The 25707-nt window shown below is 43.9% G+C and overlaps 1 protein-coding gene across 1 annotated transcript in view; it reads left to right on the top strand.

Moving 5' to 3' along the window:
- The first annotated feature begins 2586 nt into the window (after window positions 1-2586).
- The window catches only part of KLHL2 (kelch like family member 2), a 74728-nt gene continuing 51607 nt past the window's right edge, over window positions 2587-25707 (top strand). Inside the window, exons 1-3 of the mRNA XM_072120228.1 lie at window positions 2587-2875; window positions 12631-12753; window positions 21985-22091. Coding sequence (XP_071976329.1) covers window positions 2805-2875; window positions 12631-12753; window positions 21985-22091 — 301 coding nt within the window. The 5' untranslated portion in view covers window positions 2587-2804. The remainder of the gene's footprint in view (window positions 2876-12630; window positions 12754-21984; window positions 22092-25707) is intronic.

The raw sequence follows: 25707 nt of genomic DNA, 5'->3' as shown, positions 1-25707 counted from the left end.
GACATGAGGCTACTAGTCGCGGCTACTCCATGCCCCAGTAGCCTCTTTACTCCGCCTACCAGGTAATCTTCGGCGCGCAGCACCTGGTAGCTGCGCTCCCTCGTCCGAGTCCCCCGGCTACTGCGCATGCGCAGTAGTTCCGGCCCCGGAGCCGCGCAGCCAAAGGCCTGCATTCTGCGCATGCGCAGAACGCAGGGGACCCGGACGAGGGTGCACAGCTACCAGGAGCTGCGTGCCGAAGATTACCCGGTAGGCGGAGTAAAGAGGCTACTGGGGGTGGAGTAGCCGCGACTAGTAGCCTCATGTCCGCCTACTCCACGCCCCAGTAGCCGCATAAAAAAATTAGCATATACATGTAATAAAGTTTTCTAAAAGACACCCGGGACGTGAGGATTAGCCCAAAAAAGGGCTATCCTCACGTCCCATCCATCCACCTACCACCACTTCTACCTTAATAGGTAGAATCGGGGTGGTAGGTTCCCTTTAAATTGTTAAAATTACACTTTTCATGCATCATTTTTTGTACTTTAGCTCTATATGGTTATTCATACTCTGGTCCTTATGGTTACTGTAGTTCTACTATTGGCAGACTGTAGTAGGGGATTTCTAGGGCAACTTGGCCCTTGGCAGCTTTGTACACCCCTCTGGTGTACTTTTTGTATGTGTTTTTATATTTATTGTTGTCCCGTCTTGATTGTGTCTAATATTGTTACTTATCCAATAAACATTTTTTGTTATTTCTGTCTAGCCTGGTGTACGCATCCCACCTTTTTCTTGTTTTGCTTGGATTGTATAGCTATTGGGGTGCGTTGGCTTACATACATTCGTATACCTTGGTAGTGCCTGTCCTACACAATTTCGGTCTAGATATGTGTTCCCTGCCTGATCTTTGTCCTTCCATGCCTGAGAGAAAGCTGTATTCCAAGCCCTTTGTGATCATCCTGATTTTCCGTTGTGACCTCAATTTCATTCTTGACTTCGCTCCTATGCCACCTGTCCTGACCTGCCGCTACGTTCCCAACTCCGATCCTGTGCTGCCTGTCTCCACCTTCTGCCTGTCTCCGACTACGCATCTGCCTCACGACTTTGTAGTACGCCTTGGCCACCACCGCGGACAAAGTTGTGCCTGTGGAGCGACCTGGTGGTACCAGGCTGCAGCAAGTCCTACCAGCTTTGCGGCGGGCTCTGGTCAAAACCGGGGATGCCATACTTGAATAATTTTTCTTATACTTTACTATATTTGCCAAATAAAACCCTAATGTGGGGAAAAATCGATCATTTTTGCTTTGCCGTCTCCTGAGTAGCGTAACATTTTTAATTTTTTGGCTATAGAGCTGGTTGAAGACTTGTTTTGTGCAGGGCATGTACTTTGCAACAGTATAATTCTGGGGTAGATGTTTTTTGATCACTTTTTATAGCATATTTTGTGGGATGAAATAGGTAAAAATCATAACACCCTGACCGCAGGTGTTACACTGTGATGTGGGCTGTTAGTTTCAGCCGACATCCCATGTATCTCAATGCCGGCTCAGCTCAGATCCTGGCATCGGGCATCAGCTCTTCGTCCGATAAATCGGACACAGAGTGCAAACCGGTTAAAGGAAATCAACCATTTAAGAAAAACATCTAAGGATATTCACCTTCGCTCCTATTCATTCCGATCCTGGCAGTGTCCACCACTAAGCTAGACAGGCCGGGATCACCTAGAAAAGAAAGTTATAAAAAGCAGCATGGACAAGATGTCCGGCACTCCGGGCTGCTAATTAGGCACGCCCCTGCACATCCAGGTGTGATATTTTCAAAGTAATGTTAAACCTTTTTGTGGACACTGAGACAAAAGGAAGCATAATGAAGACGCAACAGATGCGCAATTGAAGCTGAACACCAATGCTAATATTGTGATGGTAGCTCTGCCATTTGCCGTTTGGCCCTGCCAAATGCTTGAAATGATAAGACAAGATCTGCAGTTTCTGCATTTTTTGTCAAGGTATACGTTTTTAAAATATTGGATTGGCATATTCACATTTATCTTCCATAGTCACAGTGGTGGGGTGCCACCTCATCTGTTCCCTTAGCTATTTCACTAAGGCTAATGGAAATGGAAAAAGTGTTGTGATTTGCACTTTGTTTGCCGTTTTTGGGGATTACAGAGACGATCCGACTGATTCGGTCTGAGCGCGGGATTTAATTTTTAAATTGTGTCGCAAGACACTTACATGCACCACGAAGAAGAAGGTGAACTCTGTCAGACCTGAGCGGGGAAGCGACGCATTCATGAAATGGGACACACGATGAATCGCAGCACAGGGCATTAGTGCCGGACAATGCACTTTTGGTGAACTCCGCAGTCCGTAAGTAAATGAGCCCCATTGTGTGCACACGTCCGTGTTACCATGTCCCCGTAATGGCTTTCCTTCTAGAAGATTCCTGTACAATGACTACATATGACATCGTGCACACAGTGACATGTTGTCGGCAGGGTGCAGTGACACTGCCGGGACATGACCGGCCTCCCTCACTACAGGGTAGTGTCAGTCTTCCACAGGCAGAGGGCGCCACTGCTTTTTCTTCTCACCGTCCTAATTGGCTGTGGGGAAGCGAGATCAGGATGTTGATACAGAGCGCAGCAGCTCGTAGTAACCCGCACACATAGACAGCGGATCGCATGCTGCTGGCCGGCTAGGAGCGGCCGTACCGCCATCATCCCGGAGCCTGCCGCCAGCGGAAGGGCATGGAGTGACCGGAGAGCCGGGCGCCACCGCTACCACTGCTACTGCGGGCTCTCCGCTCTGCCCAGCCGGGGAATGGTGCTGATATCTGCCCGCAGCAGCGCGCCCTCAGCCAGCAGCATGGAGACGTCTCCTGTCACCGCAGGGTAAGTACCGGGCGCCCGGAGGTCAGTGTCCCTATGTCTGACATGTATGTCCCTGTCCTCACAGGAGCTGTGACATGTCATTCTCTATCCATAGGATCAGGGGTAACAGCTGGGACCCCTGCCCATCATAATAATGCCCGCTGTGTGCCCCATTCATTGTCCAGGGATAGAGCAATGCAAGTCCGAGAACAAGACTTCCCATCTAATGATCAGTAGTGGGGTCTCCACCGGTCATGAGAGCGGGAGTCTTGTTACCCCAGATAAATGGGGTGACAGGTCAAGCATGCGCCATTTATTTCTCACAAAACTATCGGAGATGGAGGATTGCTGTACTCTAAATGGTGTCACCAAAACATTGCTCTACATGTCGTTACAATTCTGCAGAGGAACGAAAGCAAATTCTGATTATCGGTGCCGAATCCAGCACTTGTACCAATCCATGATGTTGCAGAGAGGGTTGAGCAGAATGATGTATAATTTTTTGGGAAAATATCCAGTTAAAAGGAACTCAACAGTTTTTACAACAATAAAGTGAACCTGTCACCAGAAATGTCAATTTCGGCAGGTGACAAGTTCTGAATGAGTACTTCAGGATTTCAGTACTTTATATATGTTTATTTCACAATACCTGGCAAGCAACATGCGATGAGTCCCTGCCTGTGTCAGTCTCCTCTCATGCTGCTCCCTCACCTTTTACTGTTACATGCATTGAGTAGGAAGGGGAGGGGAATGGTGTGGAGTAGAAAAGAATGCATGAAGAGACCCTGGCGCTCACTCTCCTGCAGTTCCCTCTCCCAAGGGACTTACCACATGCCACTGGCAGGGGGGGCCAGGTAATGTAAATTAAACTTACATAAAGTTCTGAAATGATTCACAATGCTGACAAAATCATTTTTTTTAATCAACATAGCATAGGCTATTGGAACCGGTCACCAGATAAAAATTACCTTCCTGCTGACAGGTTAACTTTAAAGGGAACCTACCACCACGAATCTACCTATAAAGGTAGATCAGGTGGTAGGTGGATGTAAGGGACGTGAGGATAGCTCTTTTTAGAGCTAATCCTCACGTCCCCGCTAACTTTTGGGAAACTTTATTGACCGAATATGTAAATTTAGTTATGCGGCTACTGGGGCGTGGAGTAGCCGGCACGAGGCTACACGGCGCGGCTACTCCACGCCCCAGTAGCCACATTACTCCTCCCACCCTGTTGTGTGCGGCGCGCAGCTCCTCGTAGCTGCGCGCCCTCGCCCGTCATGATGCGCATGCGCAGTAGCTGGCTTGTCGGACGAGGGTAGGAGGAGTAATGTGGCTACTGGGGCGTGGAGTAGTCGTGCCGTGTAGCCTCGTGCCGGCTACTCCACGCCCCAGTAGCCGCATAACTAAATTTACATATTCGGTCAATAAAGTTTCCCAAAAGTTAGCGGGGACGTGAGGATTAGCTCTAAAAAGAGCTATCCTCACGTCCCTTACATCCACCTACCACCCGATCTACTTTTATAGGTAGATTCGTGGTGGTAGGTTCTCTTTAAACTACTAACCCCTGGTAGTTTATAAAAAATCTCCCTTTCTTGGTCTTTACAGCACATAGAACTATTGATTTGGTGTCATTTTAAAGATGAGAATCCTCGCTTTCAAATCACATTGTGCCACACAGAAACAACGATACGCAGTCTAGAGTTGGATCGTTATCTGCATCTTACATTGCCAATGAACTCTGTGGCTATGGTTATGTAGCACTTGAATATAAGCCAAGGTACCTAATTTTACCACAAAACAGGGAAAACTTATTGACTTGAGAATAAGCCTAGCTACTGGTATAATACATCCCAATAAAACCGAGTACCGAGGATCACACATAAGCATTATATATTATGTGTCATTGCATTTAAATGTTAGACCCATTACATATACTGTACCCCCTTATATTTAAATATTATTAGATCCTTGGAGTGGTGGCCATTACCAAAAAAAAGCAAAAGAACAATCCGCTCATTAGGTTCTAATATAATAACTGGCAGGGGCCTCCTGTAGGCACAGAGGTGCCAATACTTGAGTATAAGCTGTTTTTACCTCTTTTACTTTTTTTGGCTTATACTCCAGTAAATATAGTATATTGTGATGATTTTGATGTTTTGAATAGAGATGATTGGACCCAACACTCCAGTTTAGGTTCGGAGACCCCAGACCAGTCATAGACATAGCTCGTTGTAAGGGGTGTCAATTTGCTGGTTCCAAAATGGAACATGGGGTTCCGCTCATCTGTAGTTTTGAAAGCTGAGAATCTTGTTGTAGGTGCTATAGAGCCAAAGATATGAGTATGCTAATGAAATCTGAGTTTTAAATATCAGAGGGAATATTTGAAGGGATATTTCATCCCCCTAGGCTCCCTTTAATTTGTGATTTATATGTATATCTCTACTCTTTGTGTGGTTGGGAGCAGCCATCTATACTTGTGGCCTGTCTTTTTAGTGGATGACAGGTCTCCATGTATGACTATTCAAATGTGGTTACCAAGCTCTTTTAATTTCATCTGATTGGCTCTTCAAGTGGAATATGTGATTTATTAATCCTTGGTCTATAGACTTGAGTACATATGATATAATTATGGTGTGTTAGCACCTGGATCCCAGCCAATCAAAACTTCTGACACTTGGTGTAATAGGGTTAGGGCTCTTTTACATTGGCGTTGTTTTTCACATCTGTGGTCTAAGAGGACCTGTCACCCTGAATAAACCTTAACACTAAAGTAAGCAGCTCCCTAGCCCTACCCCAGTAAAAGCAGTGTTAATCCGCTAGCTATGATAAAGTTATCTGCACTGCCATAGCCCCTGGAACTCATGAGGGGGTGGTCCGAGGAGGCGGTGACTGCCACATGCTGCGTGGCACTCACCGCCAGCCTATGTTGTCGGAGGGGCGGTGCAAAGAAGAGGGGAGCTCCTCAGACGCCCCCCTCATGAATACGGCGGACTGCTGTAAGCTTGGTCTGGCGTTCCGAGGCTATGGCAGTGCAGTGTTGGCTAGCTGTATCGGTATGTTCCTATAAAGCTAGTGGTTATAACACTGCTTTTACTAGATCCTAAAGGGTTTATTCAGTGTGACAGGTCCTCTTTCAGTGATTTAGCAAACCGCTCCTCCATGTGTCCTTATATGAATATATGAAAACACCCATCACTTGGCTTAGCGACGCCCCCTGATCCTCTACGGCCAATCCCAAGTGATGAGTGTTATTCATATATTAGAAAAGGACACATGGAGGAGCGGTTTCTAAAGGGTGGGGGGAAACTGCTCCTCTCTAGCCACAGGTGACAGGTGCCTCGTCACAGAGCATATGACATTTAATGGAACTATATAACATATCTTTCTGTAAGACCTTTTGTATTTAAAAAAAAAAAAAAAAAAAAAAAAGTTGGAAGTTTATGTACTTTGCTCTGTGGGCACTGGGGGTGTGCTAAAAATGGGTCTCCCGGTGACAGGTTCCCTTTAAGAACACCTGACTTACAGACAACCCCTAGTTACACACAGACCTCTGGATGTTGGTAATTTATTGTACTTTAGCCCTAGGCTACACTGATCAGCTGTAACAGTTATCAATTGTGTCTGCAATTAAAGAGAGCCTGTCAGGCAAATTAACCCCCAAAACGAAATATATTTTTATAAATTCCTATTAGAAATCATTGCTACTATCCTTACGTCCCTCTACATGCCTGTAAACTTAAGAGTAACTGTTTTTTTTTGTTTTCACAAATCAATAGATTTAAAACAACTTTGCCTATTATCTTTGTTACCTATATGCAGTAGTTTCTTTGCTATAGCATTACCTTAGCAATGGCTGCCTCCTCTCCATGTGCTGATTAGCCATGTGAGTCCGTACTTTGTATATACTTTGTTTCTGAGTCGGTTTCATGGGAGGGGAGGAGCTGCTGCTCCCTGCTCACAGAGGAGGAGGTCATGTGACAGTGGATGTAGCGGAGCTGGATGTGTCCAATAAAGTGAATACAGATGTTTCCTGCACAGAATAGTGAGGTACAAGATCTCTCCTGGTCCCTATCATTTCCTCCATCCCAGACTGTGATTCTACAGAACTTTCTCTCTCTCTGCGCCTTATGCTGCCCCCCCCACCTTGTCATCAGCAGTATTAGCTCTGTGCAGATAAGCTCACACAGCACAGACTATAGACTGAATGTAACTGATGTACTAATGATTTCTTCCACTTATTACACGTTCCCTGCTCCTCCATGTGATGGAAGCTGCCAGGCTCACCATATACATCCTGTATGTGCACTGTGGAGTGTTCACTGGATTTACTTGATTTAATGCCAAATTACTTTGAGAGAGAACACAAGGCATCATGGGATGTGTGGGCAAGCTAACTGACCTCAGCCTGAGGGCATAGACTGACAGATATTAGTCTCCGCCCACCTCTAGTGAGAAAGATTTTTGTCAAATACTTTCAGAACAGAAAATGCCATAACTCTGGAAAGAAAAGGACGAGCAGCCTAATTAAACAGATTTTAACACTTGTGCTTACAGAATTCAAATGTTTACACTTGGATTTACAGTGTGTTAAAAAACAAGTGTTAATTTTATGTTAACATATGCGTTAACAATGTGTAAACTGTTGCATTTTGTAAACACAAGTGTTAACAGCTGTGTTTACAACTCTGCATATGTTGCAATACATTTTTAAACACTTGCTTAAAATGCAGAGTATGACCGCATCCTGAAAGATATCCACTGAATGATTATCATATTCAGCTGTCCAGCTTAATCATGAATGGGAGGTACAGCCACACCCCCACTGCTTGACTGACAGCCTGTATAATGGTTCCTCTCTGTACTTCCTTGTGCTGGCGCCCCCTGCAGCCTGTGTGTGTATGAGATACTCCTATACATATGACTGACAGCCTGTATAATGATGTAATACTTCTGGTGCTGGCTCCTCTATGTGCTTCCTGGTGCCCCCTGCAGCCTGTGTGTGTATGAGATACTACTAAACACATGACTAACAGCCTGTATAATGATGTGACACTCCTGGTGCAGGCTCCTCTATGTACTTCCTAGCTCTGGAGACCGCATCCCCAGCAGCCTGCGTGTATGAGATACTCCTATACACATGACTGACAGCCTGTATAATGATGTGACACTCCTGGTGCTGGCCGTTTTCCGTCAAAAGATAGAACGGTTCGGTGCTGCACCTTACTGCTCCCGTATGGCGCTGTGAGGTCATAGCGGTGTATGGGGGACGTATATACGTCGGCCGTATATACATCCCCCATACGTTCGTGTGAATGTACCCCTAACGGGTACATAATAGCGTCCTCCATCCTAACCTTTGTCTGGTAAGTGAATTGCAATTGGCTTTTCTAGGGATGCAAGATTCCTGAAGGCTGTGATAAAATAATTGACCGTGTTGGTTTATAGAAGTCTGAATATATGGGGAGGGCATAGTGATGGGATGTGGAGGACCTTGTAAACCCCTGTCCATGTACTTCTTTCTATCTGGTGTCGGAGTAGAACATTCCTCAGGATATACCATGTGCTTCCTGTAGGGTAGAATACTTCAGCCTTTCCTTCCTGCTTTGTGGGAAAGAAGGACGTGAATCAGTTTTCCTTAGTAGCAGACATTCTAGTAAGCTTTCTATTGTGCTAAGTTACATACAGTTACACTCAATATTGTAGTTCTATAAGTATAACTGTGATCCTCTACAGTACGTGAGGAGCCTCGGGCTCTGGTCCTGAACAAAGACTGGGGCAAACAGATTATCACAGATGTACTTTTCTACAGGGAGAGGGGCGTAGATTGAACATAGTGTCCCATTTACAGGCAGCATGTTATAGAGCAGGGGGAGAAGAGTGGATTGTACATGGTGTCCCATCTACAGGCAGCATGTTATAGAGCAGGGGGAGGAGAGTGGATTGTACACAGTGTCCTATCTGCACGAAGCATGTAATAGAGCAGGGGGAGGTGAGTGGATTGTACATGGTGTCCCATCTACAGGCAGCATGTTATAGAGCAGGGGGAAGAGAGATGATTGTACACAGTGTCCTATCTGCACGCAGCATGTTATAGAGCAGGGGGATAAGAGTGGATTGTACATGGTGTCCTATCCACTCACCTCCCCCTGCTCTATTACATGCTGCGTGCAGATAGGACACTGTGTACAATCCACTCTCCTCCCCCTGCTCTATTACATCCTGCCTGTAGATAGGACATCATGTACAATCCACTCACCTCACCCTGCTCTATGACATGCTGCCTGTAGATAGGACATCATGTACAATCCACTCACCTCACCCTGCTCTATAACATGCTGCCTGTAGATAGGACACCATGTACAATCCACTCACCTCCCCCTGCTATTACATGTTGCCTGTAGATAGGACACCATGTACAATCCACTCTTCTCCCCCTGCTCTATAACATGCTGCCTTTAGATAGGACACCATATACAATCCACTCACCTCCCCCTGCTCTATTACATGCTGCCTGTAGATAGGACACCATGTACTATCTGCACGCAGCATGTTATAGCAGGGGGAGGTGAGTGGATTGTATATGGTGTCCTATCTACAGGCAGCATGTTATAGAGCAGGGGGAGGAGAGTGGATTGTACATGGTGTCCTATCTACAGGCAACATGTAATAGCAGGGGGAGGTGAGTGGATTGTACATGGTGTCCTATCTACAGGCAGCATGTAATAGAGCACAATACTATGTAGGCTACGTATACTTTTTTCTTTCAAGCCTATTGTATTTATAAAGACCATTTTATACATTTGGTAGAGCCCCTTTATCCCAGAAACGCCTTGAATATTTATCATACAGCTCATACCAGCTTGGATTATTTTGGTCTACTTGTTTTTCTTGACAAGTTTTTTTTAGTAGTGAGAAAATCATTGTAAAAGATGAGAATATATATATACACCCTGCTGCTTTCTAAGGTATTAGTAACACAGATTATTTCTGTATGGCAGAGGCTCGGGCGACACAACCTGCCTGTTGGTTACTGCATTTTTCAGGAAGTGACAGCAGCTTAGGATACTTGTCCCCGCAGCCAGCCTGACAATGTTCTAGCGGTGAGCACTTTGGTGCTCAAGGCCTCCGCATTGTACATTGTCTTACTGATAAGTGCAGGGCTGGTCCTGTCAGAACCAGAGTTACTTTACTTACTTGTCACCTCTTCACAACTCCATTTATTTACCATCAAAATCCACCATGATAAACCAGGGACACTTACTGGTAGATCCAGGCACCATGACTGGGGTAATCTTCTCATATTTGTTCTTCTATCTTCTTAGACTTGTGTCCCTGCTTTATCATGTTTGATTTTGATGAAAGTTTTTCAGTTATTGGCCCAAACACTTTATATTCTGGTTATAAATTCCTACCACTAAATCCCTTATGGTTGTTATGATGTGCCCTCAGTAAAGTTGTAAGAGAGACCCCCTCAGACAGACTGCAAAACTCATAGGACCTAGCAGCCTCTCCAGTTACATTAAGCAGCTGTAGTATCCAATCAGAAACCTGTTGCATTTTTTAGGGTGCGGTCACACGTCGTGTTTACTTCATGCGTTTAAAAACGCATTGCTACAGCTGAAGGGAGATTTGCCCAATTAAACAGCTGTTAACACTTACGTTTACAAGATGCATGCGTTAACCGCAATGTTAACACATGCATTAACAATGCGTTAACAAACGCATGCGTTAACCATCCCCAGAGTAAAAGGGGTGGGGGGCTACTGACAAGCTTAAAGGAGTCACCTGGGTTTAGAAAAAAAAAATCTGGCCTGGGGGGTGTGGGTTGTAAAAACTCTTTCTTTACCTGACGCTTCATTATATTCAATGCTGTATCAGGCAGGCGGCACTGGGCGCACCCGGCGTTCTAGAAACTGACTATACTTTTAATAGGTTTTCCTATCCACATAATAGATAAAACCTGTCTAATTGCTGGGGGCCCATCTGTGTATTGATCACTTGGTCGAAGATTACTATCCATCAGGGACAACCTCTTGGTGGTAGCCCTACTATTGGTCGTGTCCGTTTTTGAAGCCAAAAGCAGGTGTGGTTATAATGGGTGAGAACATATCCTAGAGAGAAGCTCCTCCTATTTTTCATTCCGCTCCTGGTTTGGACATCAAAAACTTCATCTGAAAAACTGAACGTGTGAATGCACACTAATGGCTTGGAGGTAACCAACCAGAATTGTAGGTGTTAAATAAATGTGAAAAACTAATAATTTATAGGAATTGTATACACTGAACCTTAATATTAAAGTGAGTGTTTGGTGTACAGTGCTCGTATCACGTCATGCAGTGCCGGTTTTACTGCTTGTTTGTCAAGTGATCAGTCATGTGGGTAGAATAGCTTCAGCATGTTAATAAATGACTTATAGTGATGTAGAGGATATTATAGATAGCGGTAGGAACCAGACTGACATGTATTGTAAAACAGCCATATATTACCACTAATACTGTATGGGGCAGGGAGAGCAGTGCTTGTAGGCCTTGGGATCTGCCCTTGACTCTACCAGAGCGGGTTATACACAACTGTGAACAGATAACAAACATTATCTTATTAGAGATCCCAATCCTACCCCCATGAGTAGATGAGTAGGCCATTAACAGCCTTACTCGCTCTGTAATTAATGATAGAAAGGAGATGGCTCTTTAGTTTTGCTGAAAGATGAGATTACATTGTGATCTTAGAAGTCCTTGGAGAAGAAAAAGTTATGGAGAAACAAAGACTATTACATTTAGCCGGTATGTCTAAGGTGCACACCCTCAGCAGTAGCAGCCTTGAGAACATGGTACAGCAACACTGAACAGTCTTACTCTGAATGAAAACCTATGAGAATCTTCAGCATGCTTCTGCTCCTTACCCTCCATACATGTCTGTGGGCTGCGGCTGTAATGTGATCTTTCAATGGCTCTGTCCCCTGTTCTGTGCAGTAAATTGAGATGGAGGGAAGCATTTAGAAAGCAGGAGATGGTTATAAAGTACATGGAGCTAGTCTTTACTGCTCCCTATGTACCTTCACATGTGCTCACACAGATGAGAATTTTCCTTTGTATTGTAATATATTGTGTTATAGTAAGATGACTCGGAAGCGTGCACACATATTAAGGCTGCATTCACACGTTCCTATAACCTATGCAGTTTCAAAGGCATCAGAGCAGCTGAAAAGATTCCTCTAATTACATTGCTGTCATCATTGTGTTTACACATGCGTTTTGTTAACAAAATGTTGACAGCAATGTAATTAGAGGAATCTCCTCCGCTGCTCTGATGCGTTTGAAAACGCAAGCGTTAACACAAATCCCAAAAGGTTAACGCAGCCCAAAGGAAATCCCAGCAGTTCTTTCCCTAATATTATCTTGTTTTGTGCTCATCAAAGCTGTGGAAGAAAATCGAGAAACCTTCTATGTGTCTTAGCAACCAATACAGTGTTTCTGCATGTAAGACAACTGGCTGCAGCAGGAACATCTGCAGTGAGAATAGGTAACACGAGTCTCTCGTAAAGATCTGTAATTTAGCTTTGGTAGCATGTAGTAAATCCTGCATAGGTAGACACACAGATGCACATGTAGTCTCTGTAAGGAAATGGTTTAGAATTTGTTGGTTCCTCATAGGAAGTGAGGAAGATGCTGAGGCTAGGTCATACTGGTTCACAGCTTCCAGTTATGATGTTCAGGACTGGGTGTAAGATCCACATGGTAACTGAGGAGGATAACCTATGTATATTTTGTGCACAGGAATACGAAGATATGCCCGCAGAAGCCTGTGGAAGTGAAGGAGAACACGGAGAAGTTCTGTCCAGTGACTATGAACCCGCGGCACACCAGGAAGGCTTTCAAGGTCATGAATGAACTCCGCAGGTAATTATAGTGGATCTGTAATTATCAGCATACTTTCATAGACTGAATCCATGGTCTTGATGCATCTTCAAAAGTTCCACATCTATAGTATTCAACATCATTTAAATGCATTCAGCACACTTAAAAGTGAACCTGTCACCAGGAATGTCTTTTTATTTGCTGACAGGTTCCAATAGTCTATGACAAAATGCTTTTGTCAGCATTCTGATTCATTTCAGTAATTTATAATCCGGTAATTTTATTTTTCATTACCTGTGGTGATTAAATTTGGTGGGTGATTTGGGAGGGGCAGCCTGTGTGTATGTGTCGGCCTCCTCCACACTTGTGCAGCTCCCTCCCTGTCATTGTGCACTGAGCAGGCAGGGGAGGGAGGGGGATGGTGTGAAGGAGAGGAAGAATACATGAGGAGACACAGGCTGCAGCTGCTTCCCCTGGTAATGAAAAATAAACTCTTATAAACTTTCTGCCTAGTAGCACTATCGCTGACTCCCCTTGCAGAAAAAAGTTATGGGAAGAAGAAAAATGGGGCACCAACAGGCAAAGGTGTACCAATAAGCGGTTTTACATAAATATAAAAAATTCTCTGTAAAGTAACAGATGACTTGAAACAAGATGTCTGGGTAGATTATGTGTCATACACCATGCTAGTTTTAGGCGTCGGGTGATTTGGGTGGGGGTGGACTTCCTTTAAATGTTCTGTAAATAAATGCAGGATTTTGTGTGCTTTTCTCTGACATTGTACTTTATTTCTTGTAATAATGCTACAGGTTTTCTAGACATATAAATTGCTCAGAATTACTCAATTCATATAATTCTTATTCTTTCTATGTAAATAATAAAGTGAAATGGAGTCATTTGGCATTCCAGTAGATCCTTTACACCAGGTTGTGTGCCATGTGGCCCTATAAGTAGTAGATGGGCAATAAATGTGGTGGAGACATTCCTGGGAAAGCCTGGCTGTGTGGGGCCGGTATTACCAGTTGGTAGCCGTGACCGGAGGGGTAACGGATGTGGCCCGGGATGTCCGGCACAATGTTACTGAGCTATTGGTGTCTCTCGTATCACTATAAGAGTTTTTAGTTTTCTCCTTTAGTATACCATTACAAATAAAGGCAAGAAACGTAACAGAACCCAAAATGTCTCAATGCTAAGGCAGACAGAGACGAGAGTAATGAAGGTGGTCACTGCCCCAAACGCTAGCTGGGTCAGGCTGGCCTGCATGGCAGTCAATTTAAATCTAATCTAACCTTTATTGTATAAATATGACAGCCCGGACTATACCACTTAAAAAAAAAAAAAAAAAATGAATAGAAATGCATGGGTGGTCATGGTATGGGTCCAAAACCCATAGTACTCGTATAGAAACAACCTGAACGCCAACCTAAACGTCTATAGATATACCTAACATGCCAGAAAAAGAAGGGACGTCTAGAAGTCTCATATGTTCAATATTTTGATGTGGCAGAGGATTTGGGTAAACTCTTGGCTTCGGTAACTAGAGCCCAGTAAATTCTTCACGTGTTCACAGGAACAAATGTCTTCCACTGACACTTTTATAGAAGCTGTCTCATTGCCTGGAGGGATTGTAAGCAGCCCTTAAAACATTTCCCACTGAAAAGACCCCCGGGTCACATGGCCTCCCTCTAAGGTTTACAAAATATAGGGTCCATTCCTTTTCCCGGAGCTATAAGAAGTTCTAAGAAGTGACAGTAGAAATGGGTTATAGTAGTGGTACTGTCCAAACCAGATAAGAACTTATGCTGCACGAATCTTACCGGCCCCTTTGATAAGTTGTCTAATGATGCCAAAGTTTTAGCGAAGGCTATGTGCACATGTTGCAGATTTTATGCATAGATTTTAGTGTGGAAAATCTGCAATGTAATGCAGTAACATAAGGTGAATGTGATTTGGGAAATGTAATGAAGACGATGCGTTTTTATTTCACACTGAAATTGTTGCTTGCCAAGGGATTACTATCAGACTCGTTTGCTCTCCATAGATCTACCAGGCAGGGGTGACCTCATACCCTTTCTCTTCACTGTATGCTTGTCTTATGGGTTATCTGTACCTCACTTCTTCTCATAATGGATCCATTGTCATAGAACAACACACTAGAAATGGATGCTAGAGGGCAAAAAATTAGGGGGGGCTGTATGTACCCAACCCACGGCTTTACTTCCTAGTATCCCCACAGCAGCACCTGAAGGCATAGGGGGCACAAATAGTATGTTTATATCAGAGAGGCTGCAGACTACTGTTTATGTATCTTAGAGTTGGGGGCACAGGGTAGACCACCTGACTGTATTCCCATGATTGCTCTTACTTGCACATTTCGGCAGAAGGTGAAGTTATTACATCTGGAGGGTGTGCTAGGTTTACTCGGCTGTGGAGTACCCCATACATGAAGGAAGTAGTGAGTCTGGGAGGGTTTCATAGATGGAGAGTAAAGTTATATGTACTGTGACTTGGTTATACTCTTATGCAGTCCTATGTGGTGCATGTGATTGGTCTATTACACTGCTTATATACACTGCTGGTTACCGATCGCATGGGTTTCCATGTAAATTCATATGCGATTGGGCCGAGGACCACCCCCAGTCGCTTGTAGTCGCTTGAAGCCCTTTGACCAACTCAAGGAGGAATTTAACCTAACCCACAATTATTTCTATCAGTAGCTGCAGCTCTGCCATGCTTCAGAGGTACAGAGCAGAGATGGAAACATAACTGTGGTTGTACTGATAGTTGTTGTTACTGATGGTACTGATATATATCTATAATGTCATATCACCAAACCTAATACTCCAAACAGTGTCTGCAGATTTAGGTCCCCCCTAAGAAGAGTCAAACCTGACCGTACATCCCCTTTCACAATTGTTCCTACATCTGCTTTACCAGTCCCCTCACTGGATACATATATTTCAATGGTGTATAACACAGACTTGTCATATACCCAAACCTAATACCCACGCTGTGTCTGCGGATTTAGGGCACCTCTAAGGTCAGTGGTTTGAAGCATCTCATCCCATCCCTGACTCTGAAGTACATCGCCTTTTACAATTATTCCCACTACATTGGCTTTACCGGTCCCCTCACCGGTTACATAAAGTTGGTCTTCAATGTTCAGTGTTGGTTTTCAATGTTATTAATGTGTATGTAATTGTGCTATAATATGCTAATTTTGTAAGATACTGTGAATCAGTATGGGAGGGGGAGTGTTTGTGTAGGCAAGATCTGATTTTACAATCAAACCGTTTGCAACCCTGACCAAACTAACCAGAGTACATTGGGAAGTGGTTCTGAAACGGATACAACTGCTGGAAATTGTAAATGATTTTCAGCAACACAAGAGGAAATGATACATTATGGGACATCCTTGGGTTATCGGTGCACATTTTCCATGACGCGCCAGATGTTTTCCAGGTTATATCCGTGTAGGATATGCAGTTTTTCTATGAATGGGAGAAGGGCAGGACATTATAACCAAAACTATATATCATTGATATTATTGGTGTGGCCATAAATGTACTGTATTGTGGTTCATGTTGTGTAGGTCATTCACAAAGAGGAAGACCACATAGTACATCACAGATGAAGCCCACAATCCACGGCATTGGTTGCTGAGGATATATTAGCCATATGGAATAGTTGTGTTTTACCCAAAGGAATCAATAAAGTTGTATAATTTGAATTCCCCGGTGCACACGCTACTTTTTGATAGATGAGACCATTGCTAAGTAAAGCATCTGATGACCAGCATGTATTTTACTTGTATCATGTAGTTAGTAATAGCAGCCATACGTGATACCCACTGCCCATTGTACACCAGCCGGGACGTCATGTTAGTCAGGAAACTATTCATGGAAACTATGCCTGGACATCCCCTTTTAATAACCACTTTGTGAAGATGGACATATTTCATATTACTGAAAATCTGATCTAAAAGTTTCCGGAGATCTATAAAATGTCCTACTATTATGTCAGGTAATTTCCCATCATTACTGTAGCTGTAGCCATCACATTACAAGAACGGTCATGTCCTGCCTCAGTATACCGTACAGCCCGTCGCTCTCGTACACACCCCTCTCTTTCATTTCCTAATATAATTATCCTGTTCAGATGTCTGGGTGTGATTTCTGCCGAGTTCACACGGATGAAAACGCCTTTTTTCACAGATCTATATGTGTTCCTCATTAGAGGTGATGTCAGGGGAAGCCAAGGAGATGTTTATAGAAATGATTGTGAAAAAACACAGACTTTTATAAAATAAGGGAAAGTAGGCAACCTACACATTAGGGATGTACTTATATACATGGGGGAACAATGCAGGGCCCCTCCACCTGCCTACCTCCTCTCCTGTGACCACCCCATCCAATAACCTGGTAAAAGAGAAGCAATTGTATGATCCATGGTAAGTAGTGGGTTAATAGGAACTCTGGTGGTAGTCTATGGCAGTACAGGCAGTACCCTACTTATGGACACCAGACTTGCAGACCCCTAGTTAAAGACAAACCCCTCTGCCCACTGTGACCTCTCGTGAAGCTCTCTGGATGTTACTATAGTCCCAGACTGCAATGATCAGCTGTAAGATGCCTGTAATGAAGCTTTAGTGATAATCCTTGGTCCAATTACAGGCAGATCCCGGGTTACGTACAAGATAGGTTCCATAGGTTTGTTCTTAAGTTGAATTTGTATGTAAGTCGAAACTGTATATTTCATAATTGTAGTACCAGAAAATTTTTATATTTTTTTTTATCCCAGTTACAAGTGAATTTTCAAACTTTTTTGCTGTAATGGGACCAAGGATTAACAATAAAGCTTCATTACAGACACTTTACAGCTGATCATTGCAGTTTGGGACTATAGTAAAGCATCCAGAGAGCTTCACCAGAGGGCAGAGGGGTCCATCTTCAACTAGGGGTCATCTGTAAGCCAGGTGTCCTCAAGTACGGGACCACCTGTAAAGCAAAAAACTCCAATTATACAACTACAACTATAATTATAAAATATCAAGTTTCAACTTGCATACACATTCAACTTAAGAACAAACCTATGGAACCTATCTTGTATGTAACTGCCTGTATGAAAGTGATGGGAACATCCATGGTTGAGCTTCTTGTATGGATAAAAAGGTGCTGTATCTAGGAGAATGATCACATAAGAAGACTCTAATACTAACCATTCAGATTCAACATTCGGAGACCTCTCCGGGCTCTTTGTTTCTTTTTCTTTTAAAGGAAATTAAAAATCTTCTGACAAATTAAACTAGTTACCAGGGGCGTTGCTAGGGTGGTAAAAGATCCGGGGCACGGGCCCCAATGCATATGTATCACAATTTCAGTAATGCCCACTCCTGTATATACAGCTACAGAAAACACAGGAGAAATCCCTACTTGTTACATCCAGTGACTGCAGGTGATGTGTCCTCTATCTTCTCCATTAGGTCCTGGCATCACCACGTCTTTTCTTCAGCCACGTGTCCTCCCTGTGGAGATCACCACACAGACATCTCATGTTCTTTATTATTCCTACATCTTGGTCCCCTAACAGTGTTATCCTGCTGCTACCCCTAACACTCCCTCTCCTTTACTGTAAGGCCCCATTCACACACACACACACACACACACACATGCTATGCCACAGCCAGGACTGCCTGGTTGGGGAGGTGGAGGGGTGAGCTTTCCTCCCCCCTCCCATCTCTATAAGAAGCCCTGCAGCAGGGCCGTTCTTACGGAGAAATGGCATGGTGACACACGAATGTGCTCACTGTACCATGCACAATGTACAATCACAATGTCCCCTCACCTAAAAATACCTACACTAAGTAAAGTCCCCCTAGAGTTCAGTAATGTCCCCATTGAGAAGTTCCCCAGAGACCTCTATAATGTCCCCCACAGCCCTCTGTAATGTCCCAGAGCTCCCTGTAACGTCCATCCACAGCCCCCGATATTGTCCTCAGAGCCCCCCCGAATGTCCTCAGAGCCCCCATATGTCCCCAGAGCCCCCTGTAATGACCCCCAGAGCCCCCTGTAATGACCCCCAGAGCCCCCTGTAATGACCCCCAGAGCCCACTTTAATGACCCCCAGAGCCCCCCCAAAGTTTTCACAGCCACCAGTAATGTCCCCAAAACCCAATGTAATGCCCCACATATCCCCCCCAATGTCTTTGCAGACCCCTGTAATGTTCCCCACAGCCCCCTTTAAAGTCCCCACAGTCCCCAGTAATGCCCCCATCAGTTCCCCAAAAGTCTTCACAGCCCTAGTAATGTCCTCAAAGCCCCCTGTAAAATCCCCCACAGCCCCCAATAATGTCCCCACAGCCCCCAGTAGTATTCCTAAGGTCGCCTGTAATGTCCCCACTGTCTTCACAGCTGCCTGTAATGTCCCCAAAGCCCCACAAAGTCTTCACAACCCCCAGTACAGTCCCCCAAGCCCTCTATAATGTCCCTAACAACCCCTCCCCCCATGTCTTCACAGCTCCCAGTAATGTCCCCACAGCCTCTTGTAATGTTCCCCATGCCAACCCCCTCAATGTGCCCCCCCCCACCACTCATAATTTAAAAAAAAAAACACTGATACTCACCTCTAGCTCTTCCTCTGACTTCTCCCTGTTCACTGTCAGACACGAGCGGTGACGTCATCACCCAGCGTCTCCTGGTCCCGGCAGCTGTATTGAGCTGCTTGCAGCAGGAGACGCTGTGTGATCGCGTCTCCTGCTGCCTGTAGTGGAGAACGGAGCCGGTGGCTCCTTCCCCACTACAGTGCTCATCGCTATCTACGTCCTGAGCACGTAGATAGCGATGACATTAGGGAAATATGCCCGGACAGCGGGACGAGTGTCCCACTGACTTGGGACATTAGGGGCACAGGCCAAAAGATCCGGGGCACGGGCCAGACATTTTACCCCTAACTCCAGTAGTACCTCCTAGAAAAGGGTTAAAAGCCCTACTTGTAGCAACTAAAATCATCTGCCACTGAGGCATTGTAACTTATTTGCATATTGGTAAAAACTGCTGTAATTGAGTAGTCAAATTACTCAGTAAATCAGAACTCTGTGATATAACATCTTTGATACTAACAAGCTGTGCACCTGTGTGACCATGGTCAGATCTCTGTCCACTGGAAGTAAACATAGAAGCTTTTTGTAGAATGACAGCAAGTAGAGATCTAAAAAACCCTGAGGAATTTATACAGAAATGATATTGGAAAATGTTATAACTTTTTATTATTCAAACAATAACATCTATTTACTGAAATGTGAACACCCCTTTAATGCTGTCCCTCTTACTACATTGTGAAATTAGCAGTGACCAATGAGTGTTTGACGAAAAATCTTTCTCTCCAGAGGTGAAGTGGGCAGAGACTAATGTCTGTCAGTCTATGCCCTCAGGCTGAGGCCAGCTAGCTTGCCCACACATCCCATGATGCCTTGTGTTCTCTCTCAAAGTAATTTGGCATTGAACAGTGCACATACAGGATGACAGCCTGGCAGCTTCCATCACATGGAGGAGCAGGGAACATGTAATAAGTGGTAGAAACCATTATTACCAGACAGTCCCCGGTTTACGTAAAGGATAGGTTCTGTAGGTTTCATCTTAAGTTGAATTTGTATGTAAGTCGGAACTGTATATTTTATAATTGTAACCCCAGACACAATTTTTTTTTGGTCTCTGTGACAATTGGATTTTAAAAATGTTGGATTGTCATAAGAACCAGTAACAATAAAGCTTAATTGCAGACACCTTTGATAACTGTTACAGCTGTTCTTTATAGCCTAGGACTAAAGTACAGTAAATTGCCAACATCCAGAGGTCCGTTTATAACTAGGGGTCGTCTGTAAGTCAGGTGTTCTTAAGTAGGGGACTGCCTGTACATCAGTTACATACAGCCTTTGCTGTGTGAGCACTAAGGGTTAATAGCTTATCTAAACAGAGCTGATGCTGCCAATGACAAGTTGGGGGAAGGGAGCAAAGCAGAGACAGATGGACAGAGAAACTTCTGTAGAATCACAGACTGGGATGGAGGGACTGGTAGATCTTGTACCTCACTATTCTGTGCAGGAGACATCTGCATTCACTTTTCTGCACATTTCCAGCTCTACTGCATTCACTGAAACTTGACCTCTTCCCATGTGAGCAGGGAGCAGCAGCTCCTCCCCTCCTATGAATCCGTAGGGTAAACATACGGTCTCATAATGCTTATCAGCACATGGCGAGGAGGCAGCCACTGCAGCAATGAGGTAATATGAGAGGGATAGCAAAGAAACTATTGAATATAGGTAACAAAGATAATAGGCAAAGTTGTTTTACATCCAGTTTGTTTACAAGAGCTATTGATTTGTGAAAAATAAAAAACCTTTTACAGTTACTCTTTAAATGTATAACAGAAACCCCTGATGCAGGTGAGAACGGAGCCTTAGAACTAAAGAAAGCAAATCCCATCCAAATGTGGTATAAAAACCTGCTGTGGATTAATGATTAAAGATGTGGGTTTTCAATCTGTAGTATCCTTGCATAAACATAGCTCCCAACCGCCTCAGATTCCTCGGAACAGTCCCGCTGTTTGGCCGCTGTCACTCCGTCGCGGGCAGTTAGAATAATTTCCCGCCTACTGGTCCCCACCCGTTTCACTAGTGCTGCAGCACAGTGACCAGGCGGTGGGATCAGCAGGACTGTGGGGGAACGAGGAAAGGTAAGTAGAAACGTTTTTTTGTTTGTTTTTTTTTCCGGTCACTATACATGGGGAGATGAAGGAGGCCAGGAGGCGACTACTACATGAGGGGAGATGGCGGTGGACAGGAGGCCTCAAAAGTAAAGGGAGGATAAAATTAAAGAGGGGTATTATATGTTGCTGAGTTGCATTAGGGGGTATTATAGGGGTCTTCAGGGTGGGTGGCCACAGGAAGGGGGCATTATACTGTATAATGGGGGCCATTAAGGTTGATATTTTACTTTGTTTGGGGGTGGGACAAGTTGCGGGACAATGGGTGTGATTTCTGAAAGATGGGTGGGGCTATTTGTTAAACTTTCTCTAGTCCAAAAGTTGGGAAGTATGGCATCAACCTTATCTCTCATGTGTTTCTTCAATGTACTAGCAAAACCTTTTGAGATGTATTTTTCACAGGGCCATCATAAATGTTGTGTTTTCTGTTTTCATTTATAAAATCTATGATCTAGTATTTTGCAACCATTTATTATTTATTTTAAATAGCATTTTCTGTTTCTTCTTTTCCAGTCAGAATCTGCTCTGTGATGTGACAATTGTAGCAGAAGATGTGGAGATAGCCGCTCACAAGGTGGTCCTTGCAGCGTGCAGCCCTTACTTCCATGCCATGTTTACAGGTACGTCCCATCCTTCTTCTGGGAGAGATGTTTCTGAATGTGTTAGACTTTCTTGGAGGCAGTAAATGATTCTACCATCAAAATCCAGCATGGATAAACCAGGGGCTCTTACTGATAAATCCAGGCACCGGTACTGGGGTAATCTTCTTGTATGTGTTACCCATGGGCTCCTTCCTTCTAAAATCAACTTATAACTTTTGCTAATGAGCCATGGCTGTTACTTGAGCACCTCCAAGCTCAGTTGTCGCAGGCTGTTACACTGTGCAGCAGCACTCCTGTCACTCCCTCTGTGTGTTAAAGGAAGTCTACCACCTGGGATCTACTTACCTATTGGCTGTTTCTCCATGCCATTGTGATGTCTAAGGGATCTTTGTTGAATCTTGTGTGTCCGTGATTGCGGACTAAGCCAATGGCGCAGGTGCTTGCATGGGTGGTTCTTCCTGTTGCTCTGACAGTTTCCCTGCTCACGGACGCAGAGCTCTGAGACTAGTAGTAGCATTTTCAGACTATTGCCATCTAATAAAAGAAAGCATTTACACAAAAAGGAGGCCGTACTCTGATTCCACAAAGACAACTTCCGCATCACACAGGCACTGGGAAACTGACACTGGATCTGCTTTAGGTAGATTCTCGGCAGATAAGTAGATTTCCTTCAAAAACTCACTTTAGCCATGAGATTAGAGTAGACAGACAGAGGGGGGATTACTGAGGGGGCAGGGGGAGACTGTGAATCTGTAGGAAGGGGGGCTCTGGTAACAGTAGTGCTTCTAGCTAGTTGGCACAATTTTAAAAGTTGATATTAGAAGGTTTCTTTCTACATTCCATTAAAAGATAAGGATACTACTCCTCTCTGAAAATGGACCTACGCGTTTCAAACTAAATCAGATTCTTAGTCGTGGTCTGTTGTAACATAGAGCTGGTGCTGTAACGAAGTAGATGACACGTGTAGTGTGTATTATCACAGGAATCTGTCCCAGCATCTTGTCCTGTTATTGCAGCAGATAAGCCTTTGCACACTAGATGTACCATCTGTTGTGTAATGTGATATACACCACCAGGACCAGCAGGCCGAGCTGCCTCCCAGACTTGCCTTATAATGCCCTGCCATTTCAGGTTACCAGGAGCTTAGTGTGCAATTACCTTAAATGATCTTAAATGTAATGAAATCTCTCCAGCTTCACAGTGCATATAGGTAGTATATAGGTTTTATTGTATTTTAAAACATTTCCAAAAGTTAAATGATTGTGTGCGAAAAATTATTTTTTTTTCCCCCCATTTCTGACGCTAATAACTTTTTCATACTTTGTTGTACGGAGCTGTGTGATTTTTTTTTTTGCGAAATGAGCCGACGTTTTCATTGCTACCATTTTGTGTTGTCTGTGCGACATTTTGGTTACTTTTTATTCACTTTTTTCATGTGGTGTAAAAGTTGCAACATTTGGGCACTGTTTTCCATTATGTGGTTCACTGCCGGCAACAACCGTTTTATATTTTGATAAATCGGGCATTTTGGGACGCGCCAATACCTATTGTGTCTGTGATTTTTTTTTTTTTTTTTTCCTGTTTATTAAGTTGTATATTCGTTCTAGGGAAATGGGGATGATTTGATTTTTTTTTTTAATTTTTTTTATAGACCCTCTAGGGTACATTAACCCTAGATCAGTGATGGCGAACCTTTTAGAGACCGAGTGCCCAAACTACAACCAAGACCCAATTATTTATCACCAAGTGCCAACACAGAAATTTTATTTATGATTTATACTCCTTGCTCTGTCACTTTCATTCATAACTGCACCCTGAGGACACCAATTTATCAGAAAATAGAAGAAAGTTGGATAATCATTGTAGATTCCCTCCCATAAACAGGAAGAATTGTCAGGGCCGGAGCAGGAGCTACAATGATAATCCAGATCTGTCCACACATTCCCATTCCTCCAGTAGTCCCAGGGAGTGCTGTTACTTTAAAATAGCTCTGTGCACAGCAAGTCCTGGGCTTTCTGGGACTGCAGGAAGATACCTGGAGTCCTCTCTGGTGATGGCCTGAGTGCCCACATAAAGGGCTCTGAGTGCCACCTCTGGCACCCGTGCCATAGGTTCGCCATCACTGCCCTAGATGGTCTGATCTTTCCTACCATATACTGCAATGAGTCACTGGCTCATTGTAACAAATCTGCAGAAACCATGCAGCCTCGAAGACCCGAGGCCATCATTGCAACTGATCGCCGCCCCAAACTCCCCTATCCCCCCTCCCCCCGATGATGTTTGGGGTGACGAACAGATCCAAGATGTCTTTTAAATGCCGGCAGCAGCTTTGCCTGCGGAATCAGAGGAGTTAATAGCCGTGATCGGGTTAAACTTGTAAATTATTTCTATTTTTACTCTGTAATGACCAGGGAACTTTTTAGCAAATTTTCGGATGTATTGGTTAAAAAGACATCTACCACCAGGGTGAAGCACACTGACATGCTCATGTGTGCCTCCTCTCACAGGACCTGCTCTTCTTTTAGCTTCTGCTGCATCTAAATAGTTTCTCTAAATTCATTGTGGTAACGTCCAGAACCCAAGTTAGAAGAATGTTGTTCAAATATTTATGGGCCTAACTGTTGCACAGCAAAGTGAGCTACACTGTTTCTGTAATATCAGGGGCCTTTGTTTGGCTCGTGGCTGCCATGGCTCAGCATCAGCAATCTAAGATTCAAAAGATTAGAACAAATATGTTTCCCTGCTTATTATGCTTTGTATAACAAACCAATATACTTTTCAAGCCATAGCTATCCAGTCTTGTTATACAGGTAATGTTTTAAAGGGAACCTGTCACCACATTTTTTTCACAAATACAGCTAGTGGCAGGTTCCCATGGAGCCCTAGCAACTGACACCTTCTTTTTAGCTAAAAACTTTTAAGATCTATGGTATCCAGGGATATCTATAGCGAATCGAGGTGGGCATGGCCTCCTCGGGCTGACATCCTCACATCCTTTAGCCTTCTTGGACTGAATCCAGCAGCTTATCCCTTTCTAGGCATTCAGCAATAATGTCATGTGAACAGGGTGACGACATCGCACGTCCTTTAGCCTCTTAACATTAGCAATTTGTACCCTATGCTTGTAATTCTGATCAATGAAATCACAGCATGCATGGACTTCTACTCCACTCCATGCAGGCTGCTGTGATTTCTTTTATCAGATATAGCTGCATGGGGTACTGTTTGCTAATGTTAAGAGAATAAAGGACCTGTGATGATGTCAGCCCGAGGAGGCTATGCCACCCTCGACTCGCTACAGATAGTTGAATATTTAGGAATCTGAAGGAAACCATTTTTAGCTAAAAGAAGGGTGTCAGTTAGTTGATAGGCCTCAATGGGAACCTGCCACTAACTGCATTTGTGAAAAATGTGGTGACAGGTTCCCTTTAAAGATTTATAGTGTTATGAAGTTTATACAGGGATCAACGGGCATAAAGGTCCAGCAGACAACATTGTGTGGATTACTATGAAACTTTTTAGAAGATGTTTTACGGGATCAATTAACCGTATTTTTCAGGCCAAAAGTTGCTACTTACTATAGGACGCACCCCAGATTTAGGCTTCCAAAAAAGGAAAAATATATTTTAAACCC

This window comes from Engystomops pustulosus, chromosome 1 (genome assembly GCF_040894005.1).
Source record: "Engystomops pustulosus chromosome 1, aEngPut4.maternal, whole genome shotgun sequence".
NCBI classification, from domain to species: domain Eukaryota; kingdom Metazoa; phylum Chordata; class Amphibia; order Anura; family Leptodactylidae; genus Engystomops; species Engystomops pustulosus.
The sequence above is the reverse complement of the archived record's forward strand: the minus strand, read 5'-3'. Positions and strand labels throughout refer to the sequence as shown.